The 23,577-nt window shown below is 42.0% G+C and overlaps 1 protein-coding gene across 3 annotated transcripts in view; it reads right to left on the reverse strand.

Annotated features, from left to right (window-relative positions):
* LOC138665079 (protein-glutamine gamma-glutamyltransferase E-like) overlaps positions 1-23,577 on the reverse strand; it is a 159,635-nt gene that overhangs the window by 35,041 nt on the left and 101,017 nt on the right. For all 3 annotated transcript variants that reach the window (XM_069752247.1, XM_069752249.1, XM_069752248.1), the window contains 4 exons: positions 14,791-14,964; positions 11,316-11,540; positions 6,402-6,520; positions 5,520-5,648 (listed from right to left, as the gene is read on the reverse strand). In XM_069752247.1, the coding sequence (XP_069608348.1) occupies positions 5,520-5,648; positions 6,402-6,520; positions 11,316-11,540; positions 14,791-14,964 (647 nt within the window). The remainder of the gene's footprint in view (positions 1-5,519; positions 5,649-6,401; positions 6,521-11,315; positions 11,541-14,790; positions 14,965-23,577) is intronic.

The following is a 23,577-nucleotide window of genomic DNA, read 5'->3' on the forward strand; positions in this document are numbered from 1 at the left end:
GGTGGTTAAATGTCTATGCATGCAACTTGTATTGAGACTTTTCAGATTCTGTCCTCTGCTTAAGGTAGTTGAACATTTTTGACAGATGACTTTGCGCTGATCAATTGGATGTTGTTTAAAAAAATGCCAGACTGCACTCTTTCTAGCATCGGATACCTTTTCAGGCATTGCAGACTGAGCTTTAACCGGATGGCCACGCTGTCCTCCAACAGGTTTTGGCTTTGCCACGCGTTTTGGGCAAGATACGGGCCCGGCAGATGGAACCTGTTGCGATGTTGATGCCTGCTGCGGCCCCTCCTCCTCCGCTTCAGAACTGCTGCCGCCTGCACCCTGTTCCCCCAATGGCTGCCAACCGGGGTCAAGAACTGGGTCATCTATTACCTCTTCTTGTAGCTCGTGTGCAACTTCGTCTGTGTCACCGTGTCGGTCGGTGGTATAGCGTTCGTGATGGGGCAACATAGTCTCATCAGGGTCTGATTCTTGATCAGCACCCTGCGAGGGCAATGTTGTGGTCTGAGTCAAAGGACCAGCATAGTAGTCTGGCTGTGGCTGTGCATCAGTGCACTCCATGTCAGATTCAACTTGTAATGGGCATGGACTGTTAACTGCTTCACTTTCTAAGCCAGGGACGGTATGTGTAAAGAGCTCCATGGAGTAACCCGTTGTGTCGCCTGCTGCATTCTTCTCTGTTGTTGTTTTTGCTGAAGAGGACAAGGAAGCGACTTGTCCCTGACCGTGAACATCCACTAACGACGCGCTGCTTTGACATTTACCAGTTTCACGAGAGGAGGCAAAAGAGCTAGAGGCTGAGTCAGCAAGATAAGCCAAAACTTGCTCTTGCTGCTTCGGCTTTAAAAGCGGTTTTCCTACTCCCAGAAAAGGGAGCGTTCGAGGCCTTGTGTAGCCTGACGACGAACCTGGCTCCACAGCTCCAGACTTAGGTGCAATATTTTTTTTCCCACGACCAGCTGATGCTCCACCACTACCACTACCCTCATTACCAGCTGACAATGAACGCCCCCGGCCACGACCTCTTCCACCATACTTCCTCATTGTTTTAAAAACGTAAACAAACTAACGGTATTTGTTGCTGTCACACAAATTACACGGTGAGCTATAACTTCAGTATGATTTAGCTACCCCTTTACAGGTGAGTGAGACCACAACGAAAATCAGGCACAATGTTACACACTCTGTTGTTGGTGACAACAAATGAGAGAGATGCCACACACGCAGGACTGTCACTGAAGCACAAATGTAAATATTAATCTCCCACTGATTTGATTTTTTTTTTTTTTTTTAAGGGAGACTTTAGGAAAAAAAAAATAGAATAAAATGATTTTTTCAGGAAGAATTTAGAAACCAAATAAAATAAAATGATTTTTTCAGGGAGAATTTAGAAAACAAATAAAACAAAAAAAGCCTTTCTATGACCCACTGAGTGAGAGATGACGCACACAGGAGTCAGGAGTGGCACACAAGCCCAGAGGCCAATATTTATCTCCCACTGATTGATGTAGTGATTTTTTCAGGTAGATTTTGGAACCCAAATCAAGCTAAAGAAAATAATAGGCTTTCTATGGCCCACAATTGGAGAGAGAGAGAGAGAGATGGCACACCCAGGAGTCAAGACTGGCACACAAGCAGAAAGGGCAATATTAATCTCCCACTGATTTTTTTTTTTTTTTTTTTTTTTCAGGGAGACTTTAGGAAAAAAAAATAGAATAAAATGATTTTTTCAGGAAGAATTTAGAAACCAAATAAAATAAAATGATTTTTTCAGGGAGAATTTAGAAAACAAATAAAACAAAAAAAGGCTTTCTATGGCCCACTGAGTGAGAGATGACGCACACAGGAGTCAGGAGTGGCACACAAGCCCAGAGGCCAATATTTATCTCCCACTGATTGATGTAGTGATTTTTTCAGGTAGATTTTGGAACCCAAATCAAGCTAAAAAAAATAATAGGCTTGCTATGGCCCACAATTGGAGAGAGAGAGAGAGATGGCACACCCAGGAGTCAAGACTGGCACACAAGCAGAAAGGGCAATATTAATCTCCCACTGATTTGTTTTTTTTTTTTTTTTTTTCAGGGAGACTTTAGGAAAAAAAAAATAGAATAAAATGATTTTTTCAGGAAGAATTTAGAAACCAAATAAAATAAAATTATTTTTTCAGGGAGAATTTAGAAAACAAATAAAACAAAAAAAGGCTTTCTATGGCCCACTGAGAGAGATGACGCACACAGGAGTCAGGAGTGGCACACAAGCCCAGAGGCCAATATTTATCTCCCACTGATTGATGTAGTGATTTTTTCAGGTAGATTTTGGAACCCAAATCAAGCTAAAAAAATAATAGGCTTTCTATGGCCCACAATTGGAGAGAGAGAGAGAGATGGCACACCCAGGAGTCAAGACTGGCACATAAGCAGAAAGGGCAATATTAATCTCCCACTGATTTGTTTTTTTTTTGTTTGTTTTTTCAGGGAGACTTTAGGAAAAAAAAAAATAGAATAAAATGATTTTTTCAGGAAGAATTTAGAAACCAAAGAAAATAAAATGATTTTTTCAGGGAGAATTTAGAAAACAAATAAAACAAAAAAAGGCTTTCTATGGCCCACTGAGTGAGAGATGACGCACACAGGAGTCAGGAGTGGCACACAAGCCCAGAGGCCAATATTTATCTCCCACTTTTTTTTTTTGTTCCAGGGAAAATTTATAAACCCAATAAAAAAAATAATAAATACGCTTTCTATGGCCCACTATCTGAGAGACAGAGAGAGATGGCACGCTTAGGACTGGCACACAAGCCCAAAGGCCAATATTAATCTCCCTTTTTTTTTTAAGGGAGAATTTATAAAACCAAAAAAAAATAAATAAATAGGCTTTCTATGGCCCACTATCTGAGAGAGAGAGATGGCACGCTTAGGAGTGGCACACAAGCCCAAAGGCCAATATTAATCTCCCACTGATTGATTTATTGATTTTTTCAGGTAGAATTTAGAACCCAAATAAAGCAAAAAAAAAAAAAAAAGGGCTTTCTATGGCCCACTGAGTGAGTGATGATGCACACAGGAGTCAGGAATGGCACACAAGCCCTGAGGCCAATATTTTTCTCCCACTGATTGATGTAGTGATTTTTTCAGGTAGATTTTATAACCCAAATCAAGCAAAAAAATAAATAGGCTTTCTATGGCCCACTGAGTGAGAGAGATGACACAGACAGGGATGGCACTCTAGCAGAAATGTCAATCTTAATCTCCCACAAAAAAAAAAAAACAGGGAGTGTCCTTCAATTACTATCTCCCTGCAGTAATCTCAGCCAGGTATGGCAGGCAGCAATAAGGAGTGGACTGATGCACAAATTAAATAAAAAGTGTGTACAAACCAAAAAGATAGCTGTGCAGAAAGGAAGGAACAAGAGGATTTGTGCTTTGAAAAAAGCAGTTGGTTTGCACAGCGGCGTACACACAGCAATGCAGCTATCAGGGAGCCTTCTAGGGCAGCCCAATGAGCTACAGCGCTGAGGGGGAAAAAAAAAAAAATGTAGCTTCCACTGTCCCTGCACACCGAAGGTGGTGTTGGGCAGTGGAAATCGCTACAGCACAAGCGGTTTGGTGGTTAATGGACCCTGCCTAACGCTATCCCTGCTTCTGACGAAGCGGCAGCAACCTCTCCCTAAGCTCAGATCAGCAGCAGTAACATGGCGGTCGGCGGGAACTCCCCTTTATAGCCCCTGTGACGCCGCAGACAGCAAGCCAATCACTGCAATGCCCTTCTCTAAGATGGTGGGGACCAGGACCTATGTCATCACGCTGCCCACACTCTGCGTTTACCTTCATTGGCTGAGAAATGGCGCTTTTCGCGTCATTGAAACGCGACTTTGGCGCGAAAGTCGCGTACCGCATGGCCGACCCCGCACAGGGGTCGGATCGGGTTTCATGAAACCCGACTTTGCCAAAAGTCGGCGACTTTTGAAAATGAACGACCCGTTTCGCTCAACCCTAGTGTACACCACTTGTCAGACACTCCAAATTCATTAAGAGAAGTGCAACTCTTCATGAATCAGGAACATCTGACTCCACCACAACCACTTACCAACTAGAAAAAAATAAAATAAATAAATAAGGGCCGGTTTTAATGAATCAGTGCAAAAGCCTTTCATGGCATGGTAGTGGGAGTAAGAAGGAACTTCTCTAGAATGGGAATAAACAATATGCTTTTAATGGTGGAAATAACTAAAATCATTTGAAAGGATATCCGAGATAGGGAGGTTGAAAGTTTTTATTTTTTTTTATGCATGAAATATGTATTTCAGTGTCAAAAACGCATGATATATGCTTGTACATTTTCTCCTATCATGTATAAAATTGAGATTACATAACTACTGTTAGAGTTTAATAATGCCATGACTTTGGAAATCTCTAATTTTGCTTTACAAAAATTACTTGACTTTTTTATGAAATTCAAATTTGCCAGCTTAGCCTATTATCCCCCAAAATTGAATTGCCACAAATAAATTCACCTTGAATCGCAATACTATAAAGCTTTTAATTTCCCAGCAAATATGAAAAACAACAGCTTTATTTTTTTAAAAAGGTGTAGTACTGTACTTCGCCCCGTTGAGCTCTTTAAGGCAAGCACAGCCTTATTAGCATCCAAGTGACCAGAACATATCAGGCTAGGGAAAAACAGATTGTGACAAGAAAAAAAAGGAAAAAAATATGGCTTATCCATATCACAAGCTGGGAAGCACAATTTCATGAAATTAGTGTTAATCAATTGCGGATTGATTCGTTCATCTACAACAATAGATGTCTAATTAGACAACTAGAGGGTCAGTAAACAGGTCAATATGCCTTGTTTTTACTGCTGCATCTGCTCTAAATTATTTGTTCTCTGCTTTAGTTTTAAGTTATATAGTTCTAACAAAATACGGTGTTTTTAATTTAGCGCTAATTTTCATGGTCTGTACTAAGGAAGCATTGCTCATTGGATAATAATGGAGAGCTGTCGATATATAAGCACCCAAAGAATCTTATGAACAATGCTCTCTTGGTAAAGTGCATAAAAATTTGCACCAAATAAAAAAGGCCAATATCTCTTGAACTATTTCATGGATATAAAACAAACAAAAGCAGAATATTCAGGAGAACGAACAAAAAAGGACCGGTTACTAGATCAAAAGTGGCCAGCTTGTGCTCCTGGTATTCAAATTATTTAGCAAAGTAAAGGAGAATTTTTCACCTATACAGAATGTGGACAGTTGCATGGGGCAACATATTAATGTAATGGTCAAAGACAAGAACTGTGAGAAATTAAGAGATATTAGGCCATTTAAAAAGGTCTAAAAATAATTTCACGGGCCTATGAAAGTTTTTTTTTTTCAGGACACCAATATAATGGTCTGAAAATTATTAGGTATATTGAAGTGTTAACAGTATCTTATGATCACTATATTTTTGGACTTGTAACACTGACCAATATGGGTTATGTCTGTATTTATACAAAGTAGTCCTTACCATGGCACTTAACACTCTTCCCACATGGACTGGATCATTTCTCAAATTCACATCTTTCCTAGGATCTCTTCTATGTTGTGTGCTATTGTCTAATATTTTTAAAGTGATATCCAATATTTTATCTTGAAACTGCAAATAAAACAAATATTACAATGGAGAAAAATCAATAGAACTAGAGAAAACAACACACACGAGAGTAGAATTGAGTGAAACTTTTGCTAGATTCTACAAATTTTGAAAGGAAATGTGATTTGCAGACAATCAATTCTCTGCAAATTAAAGTACTCCAACTGCTGTGTAGAACATTAACAACACTGTTTTTTCTTCCTCAAATACGTTGCTGCCAAGCTTCAATTTTTTTTTGCTCTGAACGCAATATAACAGCAACATTTTTGAAAAATCGATGAAGTTCTAAATGCCATTGAAAACCTGTGGTTAATCCTCAGAGCAGGTAGACAAAAAAAAAAAAAATTGGGCTAAACTCCAAGCATTGGTTAGACAAGGATAGGTTGTCAGTCAGGATTTGGCCCGGGAGCTGATATTGAACGTTGAGGGCGAATTGCAGAGGTCTTAAAAAATAAGGGTCAACACTTGACAAATGCATCAAGTTTATACAAAGCTTCAATATTTACAGCTATTCAATTACTTTCTTCTGCACAATGCGTAGAGCCAAATACAGTCTGACAAATCCATAGGTTTATATAATTAAACTTTTTATACCAGCCATGCTGTATTTATATTCCATGTCCATACACTGTGTAAAGGACCAAATTCAGCATCATAAAAAGCATTCATTCACCACAGTCAGTCACGGCATCATTTTATATGATGACAGGCCACTTTAATGACAAACCCGCTGTTCTAAAACATGGCAGAATTTACCTGCCCAAAGTCCCAAGGCCTTGGTCTTGGAGTGCTTGAACTTCCATAAAAAATGATCCCGGTTTCATTTAGAACATATTCTCTCTTCTCGTCTTCATTTTCCATGTACACCGCATCGCCTGGGTTGGTAGTAGAACATTTGTAAATGATTTTCTCCACAGCAATAATTAATATATCGATGCCCTCTATCCATGTAAAAGAGCATTCATTAAAACCTTGCACATTAAAAATCTGGATCTCACCAGCATTTGAATCCACAGGCCTACTTTTACAGCTGCTTAATATATGTATTCTAGGACTCCTAGGACAACACCTTTTTCTTCCTTCTAGACTTTTTCAGTCTCCTCATACAAACAGTTGACAAATTTAATTAAATCTTTCATATTTGACTTGGAATTAGATTGAGCAACAAATGTATCCCAGTGGCTCATGTTGGAGAAGAAATTTGAAAGACTAGGATAAGGATAAGCTTAGGAAAGCACAGGATATAGAATAAGGATTAAAAGTTTTAGCATGTAAGATAGGAAATGTTTGAGGATAGGATTAGCCCAGTAGGTGGGCACTAGTGCTGATAAAAATGGGGGCACTTCCTGGTTAGTGGACACTCAGGTCAGTTAATTAAGTGTACAGTGGAGTTCAAGTTCAGGTGGGGTTGGGTGCTTAGGGCTAACATGGACCAACCGATCAAGAGTGTGAGGCCAAATGGAGTTCTCGAATAGACATTCCAATGGCGTCTAGAGCCTAGAGCTCTGGCCAGGTACCAAGGAGCAGGCCTGGTCTTTTGGCATCACGAGGACTGTGGACCTAGAATTACATGGGTGGCAGGTGGCTGATCCTGGGTGCACAACGAGAAATCCCTGAGACTGACAGAATCAGTGTGCTTGGGGGGTAGTCCTGAACAGATGGGTGACAGAACAGAAGAGGAGTTGTACTAAGGAGGAAGGAAGTATGAATTACTGTGCCCTATCCCATCTGTACCTATCTGATGAACTTGGACTGTTTAATAAAAGTTTGACTGTTGCAAAAATCTGGTGTCCCATGAATTGTGTGCAGTGGCTCCTGAAGATGGAAGCCTGGACGACTATCAATAATGCTTAGGGTGACATGACTGCAGATACTGAATGCAGACCCGTCTGGTACCTCAAAAGTTAACTTTAAATAACAGGACTGAAAAATTCAGTAACAGCTTGTGTTCGACACAATGTCTAAAACACACATCAAACTCTGGCCTGTGAACCAAATCTAGATATCAGGCAATTATATTTGGTTCTCAACACTAGCACAGTCATCATGGATGACGATACCATTGAAAGCAATGATCAAAGAAGGAAGGTGTCCGCTCCCACCATCATTGTACTTCTGCGTCTGATACTGCAGTGCAGTGGGAGATACAGGTGTATCTCACAAAATTAGAATATCATCAAAAAGTTAATTTATTTCAGTTCTTCAATACAAAAAGTTAAACTCATATATTATATAGAGCCATTACAAACACAGTGATCTATTTCAAGTGTTTATTTCTGTTAACGTTTTCGATTATGGCTTAAAACTAGTGATGAGCGAATATACCCGTTACTTGAGGTTTCTCGAGCACACTCGGGGGTCCTCCGGGTTTTTTTTTAGTGCTCGGAGTTTTAGTTTTTAGCGCCGCAGCTGAATGATTTACATCTGTTAGCCAGCATAAGTACATGTGGGGATTCCCTAGCAACAGATCATTCAGCTGCGGTGCTAAAAACTAAAACTCTGAGCACTAAAAAATACTCGGAGGACCTCCGAGCATGCTCGAGAAATCTCGAGTACGAGAGTATATTCGCTCATCACTACTTAAAACCAATGAAAACCCAAAAGTCATTATCTCAGTAAATTAGAATACTTCACAACACCAGCTTGAAAAAATTATTTTAAAATCCGAAATGTTGGCCTACTGAAATGTATGTTCAGTAAATGCACTCAATACTTGGTCGGGGCTCCTTTTGCATCAATGTAGCGTGGCATGGAGGCAATTAGCCTGTGGTACTGCTGAGGTGTTATAGAAGCCCAGGTTACTTTGATAGCAGCCTTCAGCTCGTCTACATTGTTGGGTCTTGTGTCTCTCATCTTCCTCTTGACAATACCCGATAGATTCTCTATGGGATTAAGGTCAGACGAGTTTGCTGGCCAATCATGCACAGTCATACTGTTGTTTTGAAACCAGGAATTGGTACTTTTGGCAGTGTGGACAGGTGCCAAGTCCTGCTGGAGAATTACATTTCCATCTCCACAAAGCTTGTCCGCAGAGGGAAGCATGAAGTTCTCTAAAATTTCCTGGTAGACGGCTGCACTGACTTTGGTCTTGATAAAACACAGTGGACCTACACCAGCAGATGACAAGGCTCCCCAAACCATCCCTGATTGTAGATACTTCACACTAATGACTTTATATAATATATGAGTTTCACTTTTTGTATTGAAGAATTGAAATAAATTAACTTTTTGATGATATTCTAATTTTGTGAGATGCACCTGTATATCAATATTTTGCGCCCACTGTGCTGAGCAGTAAAGTTTTTCAGCGCGCTCGCTGCCAAAATCAGAGCAGTGGGGGACCAGGAAGAATGGATTGCTTTTTTTTTAAATTAATGTTGGGCCTTTATATAGTATTGATCATTTGAAAAAACTAATTGTAGACATTTTTTTAAAGAAATATCAAGGTTGGCTCTTGACTTTGTCCAAGTTTTTTATTTTGTCTCCCTGAGTTTTTCAGTTCGACATCCTTGGTCGAACACATATCTGACAACAATATATCAGCAGCTTTTTCTTCTTAAAAAAAAAACTATTATGTTTAAATGCTGTCACTTGGTTCTCCACCTAAAAATTAACGTGCAGCAGAAGTACCTATTGGCAGTACATATTGTATTCATTACCCTGCCCTTTATGCTACCTGGTGAGAAGCTGGCATTTGCTTGTAGCTAGGGTTGAGCGAAACGGGTCGGCCATTTTCAGAAGTCGCGACTTTTGGCAAAGTCGGGTTTCATGAAACCCGACCCAACCCCTGTGTGGGGTCGGCCATGAAGTCGGCGATCTTCTGAATCTGGTATCGGAATTCCGATCCCGAGTTCCGATATGTTTGCAATATCGGAAATCGGTATCGGAATCCATATTTAAGTGTAAAATAAAGAATTAAAATAAAAAATATCGCTATACTCACCCTCTGACGCGCCCTGGTACTAACCGGCAGCCTTTCTTCCTTCGAATCAGCGCTTGCAGTACCTTGCGGTGACGTCGCGGCTTGTGATTGGTCGCGCGACCACCCATGTGACCGCTCGCGCGACCAATCACAAGCCGCGACGTCACCGCAAGCGCTGATTCTTAGGAAGGAAGGCTGCCGGAAAGAAGCGGGGCGCGTCCGAGGGTGAGTATATACCTAATAGGAATATACTCACCCTCGGACGTGCCCTGCTTCTTTCCGGCAGCCTTCCTTCCTAAGAATCAGAGCTTGCAGGACCTTGCGGTGACGTCGCGGCTTGTGATTGGTCGCGCGAGCGGTCACATGGGCGGTCGCGCGACCAATCACAAGCCGCGAAGTCACCGCAAGGTCCTGCAAGCGCTGATTCGAAGGAAGGAAGGTTCCCGGTTAGTACCAGGGCGCGTCCGAGGGTGAGTATAGCGATATTTTTTATTTTAATTCTTTATTTTACACTTAAATATGGATCGCAGGGCCTGAAGGAGAGTTTCCGCTCCTTCAGACCCTGGGAACCATTGGAAACCCAATGCACTGCATTGGGTTTCGAGTTTCGGCCGACCCCGACTTTTTTATAGGATCGGCCGATTTCACTCGACCCGACTTTTGAAAAAGTCGGGTTTCGTGAAACCCGACCCGATCCTATAAAAGTAAAAGTCGCTCAACCCTACTTGTAGCTCCTCGCATGAAATTCACAGTAAATGTAAGGCTTGGCAAAACTGGCTTTATTGCTTTAAGAGGAACAAGTGCACTTCATAATGCAAAGTGTGGGCTTGTTCAGTAACCTAAAATAACCCCGCTTACTGATTCCTCTCTCCTTCCAAGCACCACAGCAAGGAACACTTGGAGACAGGAGTTGACTGCTCCAACCTACAGTCCAAACTATACGAATATCAATCTATAGTAAACATGCAATGCAGATATATGGTTGCAAGTAGGGACATTTATATAAATTGGTAAAAAGATAAGGGACCCCATTACAGATTTTACTACTAGTTCCAGTAACCTCAAGTTACAGTTCAATTCTACCTGTAACACTATCATTAATTTATTATAGGAAGAAACATTTGTAGGCAACTTTAAAAAGGAAACTGTGAGCAACTTTTCTGCCATGTAATGAGACCCCAATTCCAGCGATGTCTCACTTAGGCCGGAGTCACACTACAGTGAGATACGGCCGAGTCTCGCAGGTTAAAAACAAGCTCTGGCACCGGCACTCCGAAGCGGAGCCTGCAGCTCCATGTATTGCTATGCGGCTGCATGCTCCGCTCCGGAGTGCAGGTGTCAGAGCTTGTTTTTAACCTGCGAGACTCGGCCGTATCTCGCTGTGTGTGATCCCGGCCTTAGTCACAGTTTTCTTTGCTGCAGATCTTGCAGAGCTCCGTTGTTGATATGTTTATATCCTCTCCCAAACCCCAGCTTTCTGTGTACATTGAATAGTGCTGAGGGTGTGGTTGGACTAGGAAGCACGAGGCAGCTTGTCCTGTAGTGATAATTTACTGTTGGTAAAACACTGGATTGAAATTGCAAAACAATGCCAAGTAAGTTACACATCTGTGCAATCAGGGTCTCTGCTGCTACATTATGGTGCTTTCAGATTACATGTCTAAAACCTGCTGACAACTTCTCTTAACAACATGTATTGTATATTACACTATATTGATTAGTTAAATATATTGCAGATATAACAATACCTTTAGCCCAAGGGTTAAAAAGCACATATACATGTCCTAGACTTTCTGAAGTGGTACCCGATCCACTGGAGAAACTCAGTGTCATTGCATAACTTCCAATAACTGCATTCACGGGGGAGTTGATGGTGATTGTCAATGTGTTCGTCTTCTGGGTACTGCTTGCACTCCAGGGCACTCCATTGCTAGGACTAGGAATTATAATTGGCAAGTCTATATTTATAGATCCTACAAAAAGGTTTAGAGAAAAATGCAAAATACCGTTAATAAACTAATATACCCACTTGATTTAAATAATGGTACCACCCATTGTCTTCAATGTGCATACCCAAGCTTTACCTTCATTGTGTAGATTTTCAATGTGTGTATCCATGCCATTACTTCAAAATGTGTAGACCCTGGCCCTTCAGTAGAGTAGCTACAGGGTAGGGGGGCGGGTGTTCAGCCGCACTGTGCCCCACACTCTGATGGGCTCACCCAGAGCTATGCTACTTTTAACCATATAAGCATGCGCAGCGCGTAGATACAACCCTGCCCCCAAGTTCAGCTGTATTGGCATCTGCAGATGCAGTTGAAAGCATTGGCAGCACGGTGAATCAGTGATTGGCACGTCAGCATTGCAGCACTGGGGTCCTGGGTTCAAATCCAACAGAGGACAACAACTGCAAGAAGTTTGGATAACTACGGGGTGCATTATATTCTATATTATGTGGGGTCTATTATAACATTTGGAGGGCTATGTGGGAGCCTTTAAACGGTATAAAAGCAATTAAACAGTGCAAAGGTTTTTGTGGGGTACATTATAGTGCGTGGAGGGCTGTGTGGGGGCCATTATATTGCATGGAGGACTGTGTGGGGGTCACAGTTGCAGGCTCATACTTGCCATACTTTTCTAGGGGAGTTAAAGGGTGGGGTTCAGTAGGATCATCATGCTGTGCATGTGGAGGGTACTGTGAAGGAATTCACTGTAGGAATATCTTAATGTTTGCAGAGTACTTTTGTTGACATACTTTACAAGTGCAATGAAAGGGGATCGATGGCACATAGTACCACCCAGCAGGTGCAGTAATAAGGACACATATGGCAACAGCGGCTCAGCATTGGGGTGTCAGCAGGATGAGGAGTTTGCGCAGGTTGGGGATAGATGAGGACGGTGTCTGAAATGTGAGAAGTCAAATTTGCGTTTGTTGTAATCTCTGCAGACGACTCTTGGCTGGAAGAAATTGTCATGTCAGTCTGGGCCAGATGGAAAAGACGAGAAAAACTGAATGGCTCCATCAGAAAGAACGTGAGCTCTAAGTCACCATCAATAGCTGTACTCTGATCTCTTATACGCTCTCCAGGCCTGGTATGTACAACTATATGGTCACCATATAGCAGTATATCAGTGTTGTTCTTTGTATAGTGTTTTTTAGTAACAGCTCTGTCATCTGCTGAGGTTCTCCTACATCCATCATTAGGTTGCGCCACCATAGTTGTAATCAGGGTTACCTGGTTAGGGGCCCACTCAGAAGTTTCTGTAAATCAAACCCCTAGCTACGCTTCTGGGCCATTGCTTTCATAATGACACCAATGGCCATTACCCTCAATGTGTAGATCTAAACCAAACCCTTTCCTGTATTGTATTACAAGCCCAGTGTGTAAACTAGGGCTATTGCCTTCAGTACATAGATTAGGGTCACTAGGTCCAATGTTTTGATATGAGCTATTATCTTAACCCTGCTGTTCTGTTCGGTCTGGGGAGACCTATTTTGAACTTTGGTATTTTTTGGGGTGTTCAAGATGCGGTTCTGAAACTTGTGGTTGATTGACTTAAATGAGGATGGGTCGGTCGGCCACGGGTTTCAGAGCCGCATCTTGAATATTTTAAAGAATATTGAAGTTCAAAGTCGGTCATTTTTGACCAACAGAACAGCAGGGTTAAAAGAGGGTATATATACCTTAACCCCTTTCTGACCTCGGACGGGATAGTACGTCCAAGGTCAGATCCCCTGCTTTGATGCGGGCTTTGGCAGTGAGCCCGCATCAAAGCCGGGACATGTCAGCTGTTTTGAATAGCTAACATGTGCCCGCAATAGCGGCGGGTGGAATCACGATTCACCCGCCGCTATTAACTAGTTAAATGACGCTGTCAAACGCTGACAGCTGCATTTAACTCCCGCTTCTGGCGACCGGGCCGGAAATGAGCGCATCGTTGACCCCTGTCACGTGATCGGGGGTCAGCAATGCATCGGCACAACAACCAGAGGTCTCCTTGAGACCTCTATGGTTGTTGATGCCGGATTGCTATGAGCGTCATCCTGTGGTTGGCGCTCATAACAATGCAGGAATTCAGCCGCATAGGAGCGATCTGAGCTTCGATCCTATGTAGCTGAGCTGATCAAGTTGTGCCAGCTTCTAGCCTCCCATAGAGGCTATTCAAGCATGGCAAAAGTTAAAAAAAAAAAGTTTTAAAAAATATGAAAAAAAATATATATAAAAGTTCAAATCACCCCAATTTCGCCCCATTCAAAATAACAATAAAAAAAAAAAAAAATCAAACCTACACATATTTGGTATCACCGTGTTCAGAATCGCCCGATCTATCAATACAAAAAGGATTAACCTGATCGCTAAACGGTGTAGCGAAAAAAGTCAAAACGCCAGAATTATGTTTTTTTAGTCGCCGCGACATTGCATTAAAATGCAATAACGGACAATAAAAAGAACGTATCTGCACCAAAATGGTATAATTAAAAACGTCAGCTCGGCGCACAAAAAATAAGCCCTCACCCAACCGAGATCCTGAAAAATGGAGACGCTACAGGTATCGGAAAATGGCGCAATTTTTTTTAGCAAAGTTTGGAAATTTTTTTTCATCACTTTAATAAAAAAGAACCTAGACATGTTTGGTGTCTATGGACTCTTAAGGACCTGAGGAATCATAATGGCAGGTCAGTTTTAGCATTTAGTGAACCTAGCAAAAAAGCCAAGCAAAAAACAAGTGTGGGATTGCACATTTTTTGCAATTTCACCGCACTTGGAATTTTTTTTCCCATGTTTTAGTACATGACATGCTAAAACCAATGATGTTGATCAAAAGTAAAGCTCGTCCCGCAAAAAATAAGTCCTCACATGGCCATATTGAAGGAAAAATAAAAAAGTTATGGCTCTGGGAAGCAGGGGAGTGAATTAGCCTCCATGAGTAGATGCAGATCATTACCTTCACTGTGTAAACCTAATTTATTGACATGGACCATTACTTTCTATGTGCAGACCCAACCCACCATTGTTAATAAATATATCCAGGCTATTACCTTCAACGTACAGTATATATACTCATTTCATTACTTTTAAAGTATGGACCCAAGTCATTTCAAGACAATGGTTCCCATTATAAACTTAATGTTTGTCTTAAAGCTGCTATTACATTATGAATTTGCGACTTTACAGAATTGAACATTGAAAAAAAACTAAAAAGCTAAAATTAAATTTTTACCTGATGTCATGTTTAATTTGATATTGTCTGAAGACCGCGCTGGTCTGTTGAATGTGAGTTCAATAGTGAATTCTTCTCCTCTCCTCACAATGAGATTTTTGCTCATAAACTCACTGGTTCGGTGTGCCAATGCATTTTTCCTTTGCTGGACATTGGTGCTTTGCAGCTGCAATGCTACACAACAGCAACAAAAAAAGAAAGCACAATATTTTACATAAGATCAGTTATACTATACATACAGTATATCCATACCGAGTAGGTCTGCTCAAACAAAAATGATGGCCAAAGCAGAGACACTATTATAACTAGTGGGTGACTTGGAGGATCCATGAGAGACACAGTAGATCAAAGAAGATTACCTCAATCATAAATGGACCCCTCAGACCTTGCAATAAGCAGAACCTTGTTAAATTAGTTTTGTCTGCAGTGTTACTTTACAGATTCACACAAGTATATACTGTACATGGGATGGTATTTGGACCAATGTTATTTAATAGGGTAGTGCAGTGACCTGTTTTCCCCCCTCAACCACCCCACACTGACCGAATGTCAGTGAAGAATAAAAAAAAACAACAACAAAAAAAACATGTGGCATGCTAAGATTGCTGAGATTTCACTCCGAATATGGAAGCTACTCACTTGTTCAAGTCTGTGGGTGCTTGGATAACGCTGGACTACACTTGAATGACATCAGATTTCCACGCACTGACAATGGAGAAGATGGAGGAACTTTGTTCTCCATCTTCTCCTCACCTGTGCTATGATTCTCTCCTTCGAGAGAATCTGATCAGACTAAGCTAACACTCCGAATAACACTGTGATCAGAGTTTAATACCATATAAACGATCAAATTCTTGGAATACAGAACATATGCTGGCATGACTCTAGCTGTCAAGCATATGGTCTAGAAGCAATGCCCAAATTAATTAATTAACTGGAAACTCATCTTAAGCCTTTGTTATTGTAGGTCACAGTCCTGTATGTTTAACTGCACTAAAATAAATTATATACACTAAAAAGTTCTTCTTTTTTGCGGTGGGGCACTTAACCCCTTCACGACCTATAGGTACATCATAGGTCATGTATACTCCAGCCGTCATGTGCTGAGAAAGATGCGGGCTCTGGTGCTGAGCCCGCACCTTTTTCAGCAAAAGACAGCTGATTTGATCAGCTGTCATGTGCCCCTTACAGCCACTGGTGGAATCACAGTCCAAATGCGGCTGTTAACATGGTAAATGCCACTGTCAATCTCTAAACAGCGGCATGTAACATGATCATGCCGGAAGCGTGTCACAACCACCGCCCATTGGTGCCCCTGGCACATGAGTTAGCATGAAAACCATGCGCCTGCAGAAGACCCCCGTGCTGGTCATTCCTGACCTGTTTGAATGATTTCAGATGATGATTTTACCTAGCGGGGTTGAAGCTCTCCTAAGGAGGCTGTTGAAGCAGGTAAAATGTAGAAAACATTTGAAAAAAAAATAATGAAAAAGCAAATATTAAGTTCAAATCACTTCCCTTTTGCCCCATTCGAAGTAAAACAAAAAAATATATATATAGATATTTGCTATCTCTGTTTTCAGAAACGCCCAGTCAAAATATAAACTAAATTAATCTGATTGCTAAAAGGCATAACGAGAAAGAAAGAAAAAAAAAAACGTCATAATTAAGTGTTTTTGGATACTGCAACACTGCAATAAAAGGCAATAGCAGGCAATCAAAACCTCATACAGTATCTAGCCCCAAATGGTATCAATAAAAACGTCAGCTTGGTACGCAAATAATAAGTCCTCACACAGCCACAAATACTCAAAAATGGAGACGCTAAATAAAATGGCGTTTGATTTTAAAAAAAATAGTGATGTTGTTCAAATGTGCAACTTGTTACGCAAAAAACAAGCCTTCATGCGGTCATATTGACAGAAAAATAAAAAAAAAGTTATGGCTCTGGAAGAAGGGTATCAAAAAACGAAAACACAAAAAACGGAAAATCCCAAGGTCGTGAAGGGGTTAGAGAGAACCTGCTAGCAGGATTGTGCACAGTGTCAGGTCGGTGCCGTTATCAGCGCCGTCAGCAGTCTGCATTATGAATACCTAAGCAGAGCACCACATGAAGACCCCTACAGGCTGCATCGGAGCACGAGCATATCATTAACTCACAACTAAAAATAAAGATTAAACAACAACCACAAGACGGATTTCACCAACCAAGGTATCATTGTAATCAGTATAACGGCGCCGACCTGACAGTGTGTGTAGGTTACTGTGCACAATCCTGCTGACAGATTCGCTTTACAGACCCAATTAAAATCCAAGTAGAATTTGAGCTTTCTTTTTGACTAAAAATGATCACATCCATAGAACCTTACAATCAGTTCAGAGTCAAGAGTTTTATTTTATAACAATGTCACTTGCCCAAGATAATGGTTCCATTCCATGGACGTGATCGTACATGCTGGCTTGTTTTATCTATGTACTCAATGACAGCACAAAGTTGTTCCAGTCTGTAGAGATTGATCTAGAATACAATTATGATCTGGAGATTGCCATTTTATTTAATCAATATCTAAATCAGGTTATTACAAGTATCATTAATTTTTATCCTGCCCTTCATGAATTTATTTTTTTTATTTTTTGCACATCAAAACATCCTTCATTTCCAACTTAACAAGTTAATGAGAATGATGAATGAGATACAGACACCCTCTTGCCATGTTCTATCATGTATCCACAATTTACATAAAACGAGTTGTGCATCATTCATATTCCTCTGTGTTCTATAATATATAGCCTTGTTTTACTTTATCATTCTGTTCTGGTTTGACTGCAAGGCTAAATTGTTAAAGAGTAGGTCCAGATTCAGTCCTCCATAATACCCTTTAGGTGGGTGGCAGTCAAGGGATGGAGACCACAACCAATTGCTGAAAATAGCACGCAGAAGCCCTGAGCTTCTGCATGATGTCATACCCAATCCGCCGGGGGTCTCACTACCCTGATCGCCAGCAATCTAAATCTTCTGGAGGACAGCTGTGATTTGAAATAAAAAAAAGTAAAAACTGGAGTTAATCATCAATATTTTTGTTGCCCTGTGTTTGTACTACATGATTATATTATATAGATTTATCACATACCATCGGGATGCAGGTTATGGTATCGGGCCTCCTGATGAGCCAGAGGGGCGAAACGCGTTGAGGCGGTACTTATGAGAGGCGGACGGCATGTTATGCTTGAGATGAGTACTCTACTGGATCTGAACTTATCATTTTACTCATTACAGCACCTGCACAGTATATCATAGAGGGGTACTAATTGCATGATGGAGTATATCTATTATTTGTACCATTATCTGTGCAAATTGGAATGTTAAGGTATTTGAGATACAGAAGTCTATGACTGTGCACAGGGTGCAACATTGACAGCTATTGTGCTGAATCTATATAATTGCTGTCTTATGCCTATTTACATGTTCTCTATTGTTTTATAGCATGGTGTGGGGATTAGGATTCCTTATATATAGGAGTGATCTATGTCTAGTTGTCAGGGGCAGCTTCAGCTAAATATCTGGGTAGTGGGACACAATTGGACCCGTAGGGTTTATCTAGGGACCCTAGGGCCAGCCATCGTAGAGCGGGGGCGCCACAACGTTTCCCCTAGGGCGACAACCCCCGCAGATAGGCAGGCACCTGTTTAGGAATCATTATAGGAGCACTCATCCCTATAACAAATTTTCACGGTGTGTTTGGTGTGTATGGTATGGCCACAGGTTGGTGGTATTTTAATATAACCTTTTCATTACTCCCTCATACACTTTAAAAAGTCACTAGCATGTGTGCATTCACAACTAGTTATGCAATGATGGGAGTAGCTGTGTTGTTGTTCCACCTGTCATAGAATTGCATTTCCTTTAATTACTGTAATTAAAAGAGCAATAAACTCACATTATGTATCTGGCTGTTCGTGTTCCAGTCACATTTTCAATTATTTCGATTGTATTGCATATTCACGAAAACTATGACTTGTGTTGTATGAAAACTATGACTGATGTTAGGAGTGTCTTTTTTGCAGTATCTACCTTCCTAAACTTTAAGAATGACTTGGCAAAGTGCATCATAAAAATCTGAACATAAAATGAGACATAGAATGACATGCAATGACTGCGTCTTCTCACCTTGATCAGTGCAGTCTTTATCCTGCTTTGTCATGTATGAAAGTGTTGAGGGAAAAATTGAGAGCAGAAACCACATTTTAAAATTTTCTCTAAAACATGAGACAGATAATACTATGAGGTAGTAATACTATTAAGCTGGTCACCCCCAACATGCTTGTTAAACCACTTATATGGGAATGTAGGGTAAGTGGCCCCTATACAATTCATACCTGTAGGCTAGATTATAATAGTATAGCATAAAAAAAAATAATTTCCTATGCAAACAGGGTCTTGGGTGCACCCTTTGAGTGACTAAAAGCTCAGTGCATCATTTCACCCCCTCAATTGGCATGCTAAGCACTTCGTTATGACGTAATTGACAGTGCTCAACCAACCTCTGCCTGAACTCAATCAGAACGGACACTGTAGCCTAGCATTTATCCTAAGTCATATTGCAAGACTCGTGAAAGGGTTGATTGTGACTTGTAGGATCGCTACTTCCAACAGGTGGCGCTATAGAATTCAAGTCTGTTTTCTCTCTCAAGAGGCAATTTGCACTTTTTACCTCAATCTTTTACCCTAGTCATTCTCAGTGTCATTGCTGGTTCCAATCTGTGATATATTATCAAGCGGTGGCCGCAGACAGGAGCCATCAATTGGCTCACACAATGACCCTATGAAAATGCAGCTTTCGTGCAGAACCGCTTGTCATATCTTAGTGCAGCGCCCCAGAGTCCTGGTCATTGCAGTAATGTCGCTCTGCCACTAAGGGGAATGATGTTATGTCTGATTGCACTAAAGGAGTTCACCTGACCAGGTATCACAGTCACACATTACACTTCACACTCCGGCCACCAGGGGGAGCAAAAGGCACTATGTATTAGGCCACTCCTCACACTCTGGTAAAACTGGGGGTTGGATAGGAAGTTAGTCAGAACGCAGCCTGTGAGAGCTCCAGGGAGGACCTGTCAGGGGTGGGTTCCTAGCAGGTACCTAGCAGAAAGGACAGAACGTGACGGAGCCGCGCCTGCACTACCTTGCGGCGGCATCCTAAGAAAGGACACGAAGTGAAGGATATTGTGGAGAAGTGAGAAACGAGATCACAGCACAAAGGAGAACCAGTAGGAGTCGTGCTCCGAGATCGGCAACATCCTACTGAGGCGCGTAGCCGGTGGCCGGAACGCCGAGGAAGTAACTGACTCCAAGCATTACTTCAAACAGCGGCAGGACAGTTGATTACAGGTTGGCTGTCTACCTTAAATCACCTAAGCAGACATAGGGGGCAAACGTGGAGAGGGGCATCTCTAGGGTCCCAGAATAGCTCCGAGCCTACCTGTCATACGGGTGCATCCTATCTAGATAAACTTGGGGGATGGAGAAGAGAAAGAACTTATATGAGAGTTGTGAGGACTATCCCGTGGTGCTCAGCAGGGAAGGACTATAACACACAGGCGCTAGTTGGTAGACACCGATTTCCACCTACAAAGGGAACTCTGGATGTGCCTTCGGACCGGCCGGTCTCAGCCAGCCCTGTTAGCAGTGCTCTGGATTGCGGATCCCGAAGTCATCAGTAAAAAGGTAAAGAGACTGCAACCCTGTGTCCTCGTTATTAACTGCGCCGCACATCATCGCCACCTACACTACTGGGAAGCCCTGGGGATATACTTCACCTGTGGGAAGGTATTCCATCTAGCTGCCATAACACCACCCCAGTGGGGACCCAAGCAGCATCGGTCACCCTGACTGAACACCACAGGTGGCGTCACGAAACCTTGACAAACTGTTAGGAGTCGAGTTTCCTCTGCTGCACAGGGGGAATCTCGATCCGTGTCTGCTGCGGTCTCCCATTCGGTATCGGCCGCAGTGGGCTCTGCTCAGCGGAGACGTCGCTCCCAGCGTCTCGCTGGGGCTGATTCGGTGCATAGGGTCACTACTGCCTTTTCTGGCTTTCCTATGGTACCCTGCACTGATCTGCGGCGAGCGAGCCTCTCTGGGACTAAGTCCTTGTTTACTCACACTGAGCATGCCCAGGGCAGGGTCTCCCATTGGAGGTCGAAGGCCACATGTTCGGTCACATGCTCAGGTGCTGCAGTACATTCCATTGGTCCTTCTGGAAGGGCAAAAACTTCGGTAGCAGCTTCCTGTGCTGCAACTATATAAACTGCGCATGACCGCACGGCCATGCGCTAGTATTGTCTTATGTTATGTGCTTTGCGCCAGTGTGGTCACATGTATGTGTGTTCAGGGACCCGGCTGAAATAAGCCCCTAGAATGCTGGCTCCTTCGGCGAGGAGATTGAGTCTGAGTGTATTCAGGGACCCGGCTGAAATAAGCCCCTAGAATGCTGGCTCCTCCGGCGAGGAGTTTTGTGTGTTTGTGTGACCACTGACTGCTCTCTGTTTGGGCAGTTAGCCTGTGCCTCTGTGGAGTCTAACAGGGCACAGTGCTTTCATTTCACGGCTACTCAGTGAATTAACTGAGTTAGTCTATACCGCCATATAGCTCCGCCGTTTGCTAGCAGCAGGTACTCCTGCATGGTGGACCCCTGGCTGCGAACGCACCAATATCAATAAACATCTCTATTTACTCGGTGCGTTCTGCTAGCCCTAACACAAACTTTCATCACCTTTCACTGTAAGCCCCTTAGCAGGGTCACAGACCGGGTCCAGCCACCGCCACCGTGACAACCCTAGAACCAAGACAGAGAGGACCGGTACCGAGTAACCCACGGCCCTGTGTCTGGGGGCGCTCCATTAACAGTGCTAAAGACAATCAGTAGCTCTTCACCTCTGCAAGGACACAGAAGTTTCATTCACAGCATGTCATTATGTGCTCTCATCAATGGCTCAACTGTGGACACCGCACTGCCACTACAGACAGAAGACCGTAGGCCCCAAACTCCCCTCATTTGCATACAGAGGTTGGGGGGCAGTCTTTTTTACAATGAAATATAGAAACCAAGCAAGACAACAAATATTTAGTAGAACTGATTTAGAGATTCCTACAGTATAGTATAAAAGTCAAAGTATTAAAAGAAGTTACTCCTACAAACAAAACGGAAGTAAATGCCATAGTAGAAAAATGAAACATATTTTTATTGAACATATACGTACAATACATTTAAATTCATAGGGCTTGCATGTCGTAGCAATCTCACGTGAGCCCATTGAGAGCGAGTGTAGACTGTGCCCGAATGGGAGGAGAGTATAATTGTTTGTTTGGTTTGTCTCCTCCACTCATTAATAAAAAAAATCAGGGCAAAAAGGGGCTGTCCTAGTAGTGGACAACTTCTTTTAAAGGCTATGGGTTGAACTAGATGGACTTAAAGTCTTCCTTCAACCTTAATAACTATATATATATATAATGCAGAGTGCTGAAAATACAGACAAAGGGAGGCTCAAAATGGAGGCAATACATGACCTGTAATAGCAGAGCAGAACCCCGACGCGCGAGTTATCATATCAAATTCCCCCAAGGAAGAAGCTAAACGCGAAACGCGCATCGGGGTTCTGCGCTGCTATCACAGGTAATGTATTGCCTCCATTTTCAGCACTCTGCATTAACCGCTAGTATTGGCTATTTGCTACATCCTTGTCACTTGGCACTTTATTCTAATTTCTTGAATTGCTTATTTCTGTACCTTGCAGCTTAAGCACTATTTATAGGGCACTGTGCTACCAACTTTTGGTCTGGACTTTATACTGAGTATTACAGTATTTTGAGCACTTTCATGTGGCAGTATGTCACTAATTTGATTATTATTAAGTACTGTGCAGTTTCATTGCCTTTTATGGAATAAGGGCAGCCTTTTGTCCTGTCTCCTGGCTTGGGTGAACTACCTCACTATTAATTTAAATTATTTATTATTGTTTTACCCAGCCTTGGAGCTTTGCATCGGGTTGTATTAATGTTTTACATTTTTCTGATAGGCTGATAGGGCTGAACAGTTCTTATGATTACATACAATTTTTGAACTGGTAACTATTTATTGTTTGGAGTGCAATGCACTGTGTTAGCAGCTATTTTGTATTGTATCCCTCTTTACTTTTAAATGTATTGTATGTATATGTTCAATAAAAATACGTTTTATTTTTCTACTACAGCATTTACTTCCGTTTTGTTTGTAGGAGTAGTATAATTGGAAGTGCCTTTCATTACGCAAAAATATTTCTTGGTTTAACATTAAAAGAAGTTGTCCACTACTAGGACAGCCCCTTTTCGCCCTGATTTTTTTTTTATTAATGAGTGGAGGGGACAAACCAAACAAACAATTATACTCTCCTCCCATTCAGGCACAGTCTACACTCTCTCTCAATGGGCTCACGTGAGATTGCAACGACATGCAAGCCCGGGGCCCAATCAGTGCTAGCGCCACTGACCCCACCTTTGGATATATAAATTATCAAGAGAAAGTGAGTGCTGTGGCTGTCCGTTAACTTCCTCTTGATTATTTATGTGTCCGGAAGTGAGGCCAGTGACTCAAGAGCTAATTAGGCACAGGGCTTACATGAGCACAGGGCTTATGTGAGCCCTGGAAATGCAAGTGCTGACACTGCTGGACTGGTGCTGGCTAGTATAAAAGGGTTTTACTTTAACAGGAGCAAACATTCAGGATGAGAAAGGGGTTCTTCTAGTAGCAG

This window comes from Ranitomeya imitator, chromosome 2 (assembly GCF_032444005.1).
Source record: "Ranitomeya imitator isolate aRanImi1 chromosome 2, aRanImi1.pri, whole genome shotgun sequence".
NCBI classification, from domain to species: Eukaryota; Metazoa; Chordata; class Amphibia; order Anura; family Dendrobatidae; genus Ranitomeya; species Ranitomeya imitator.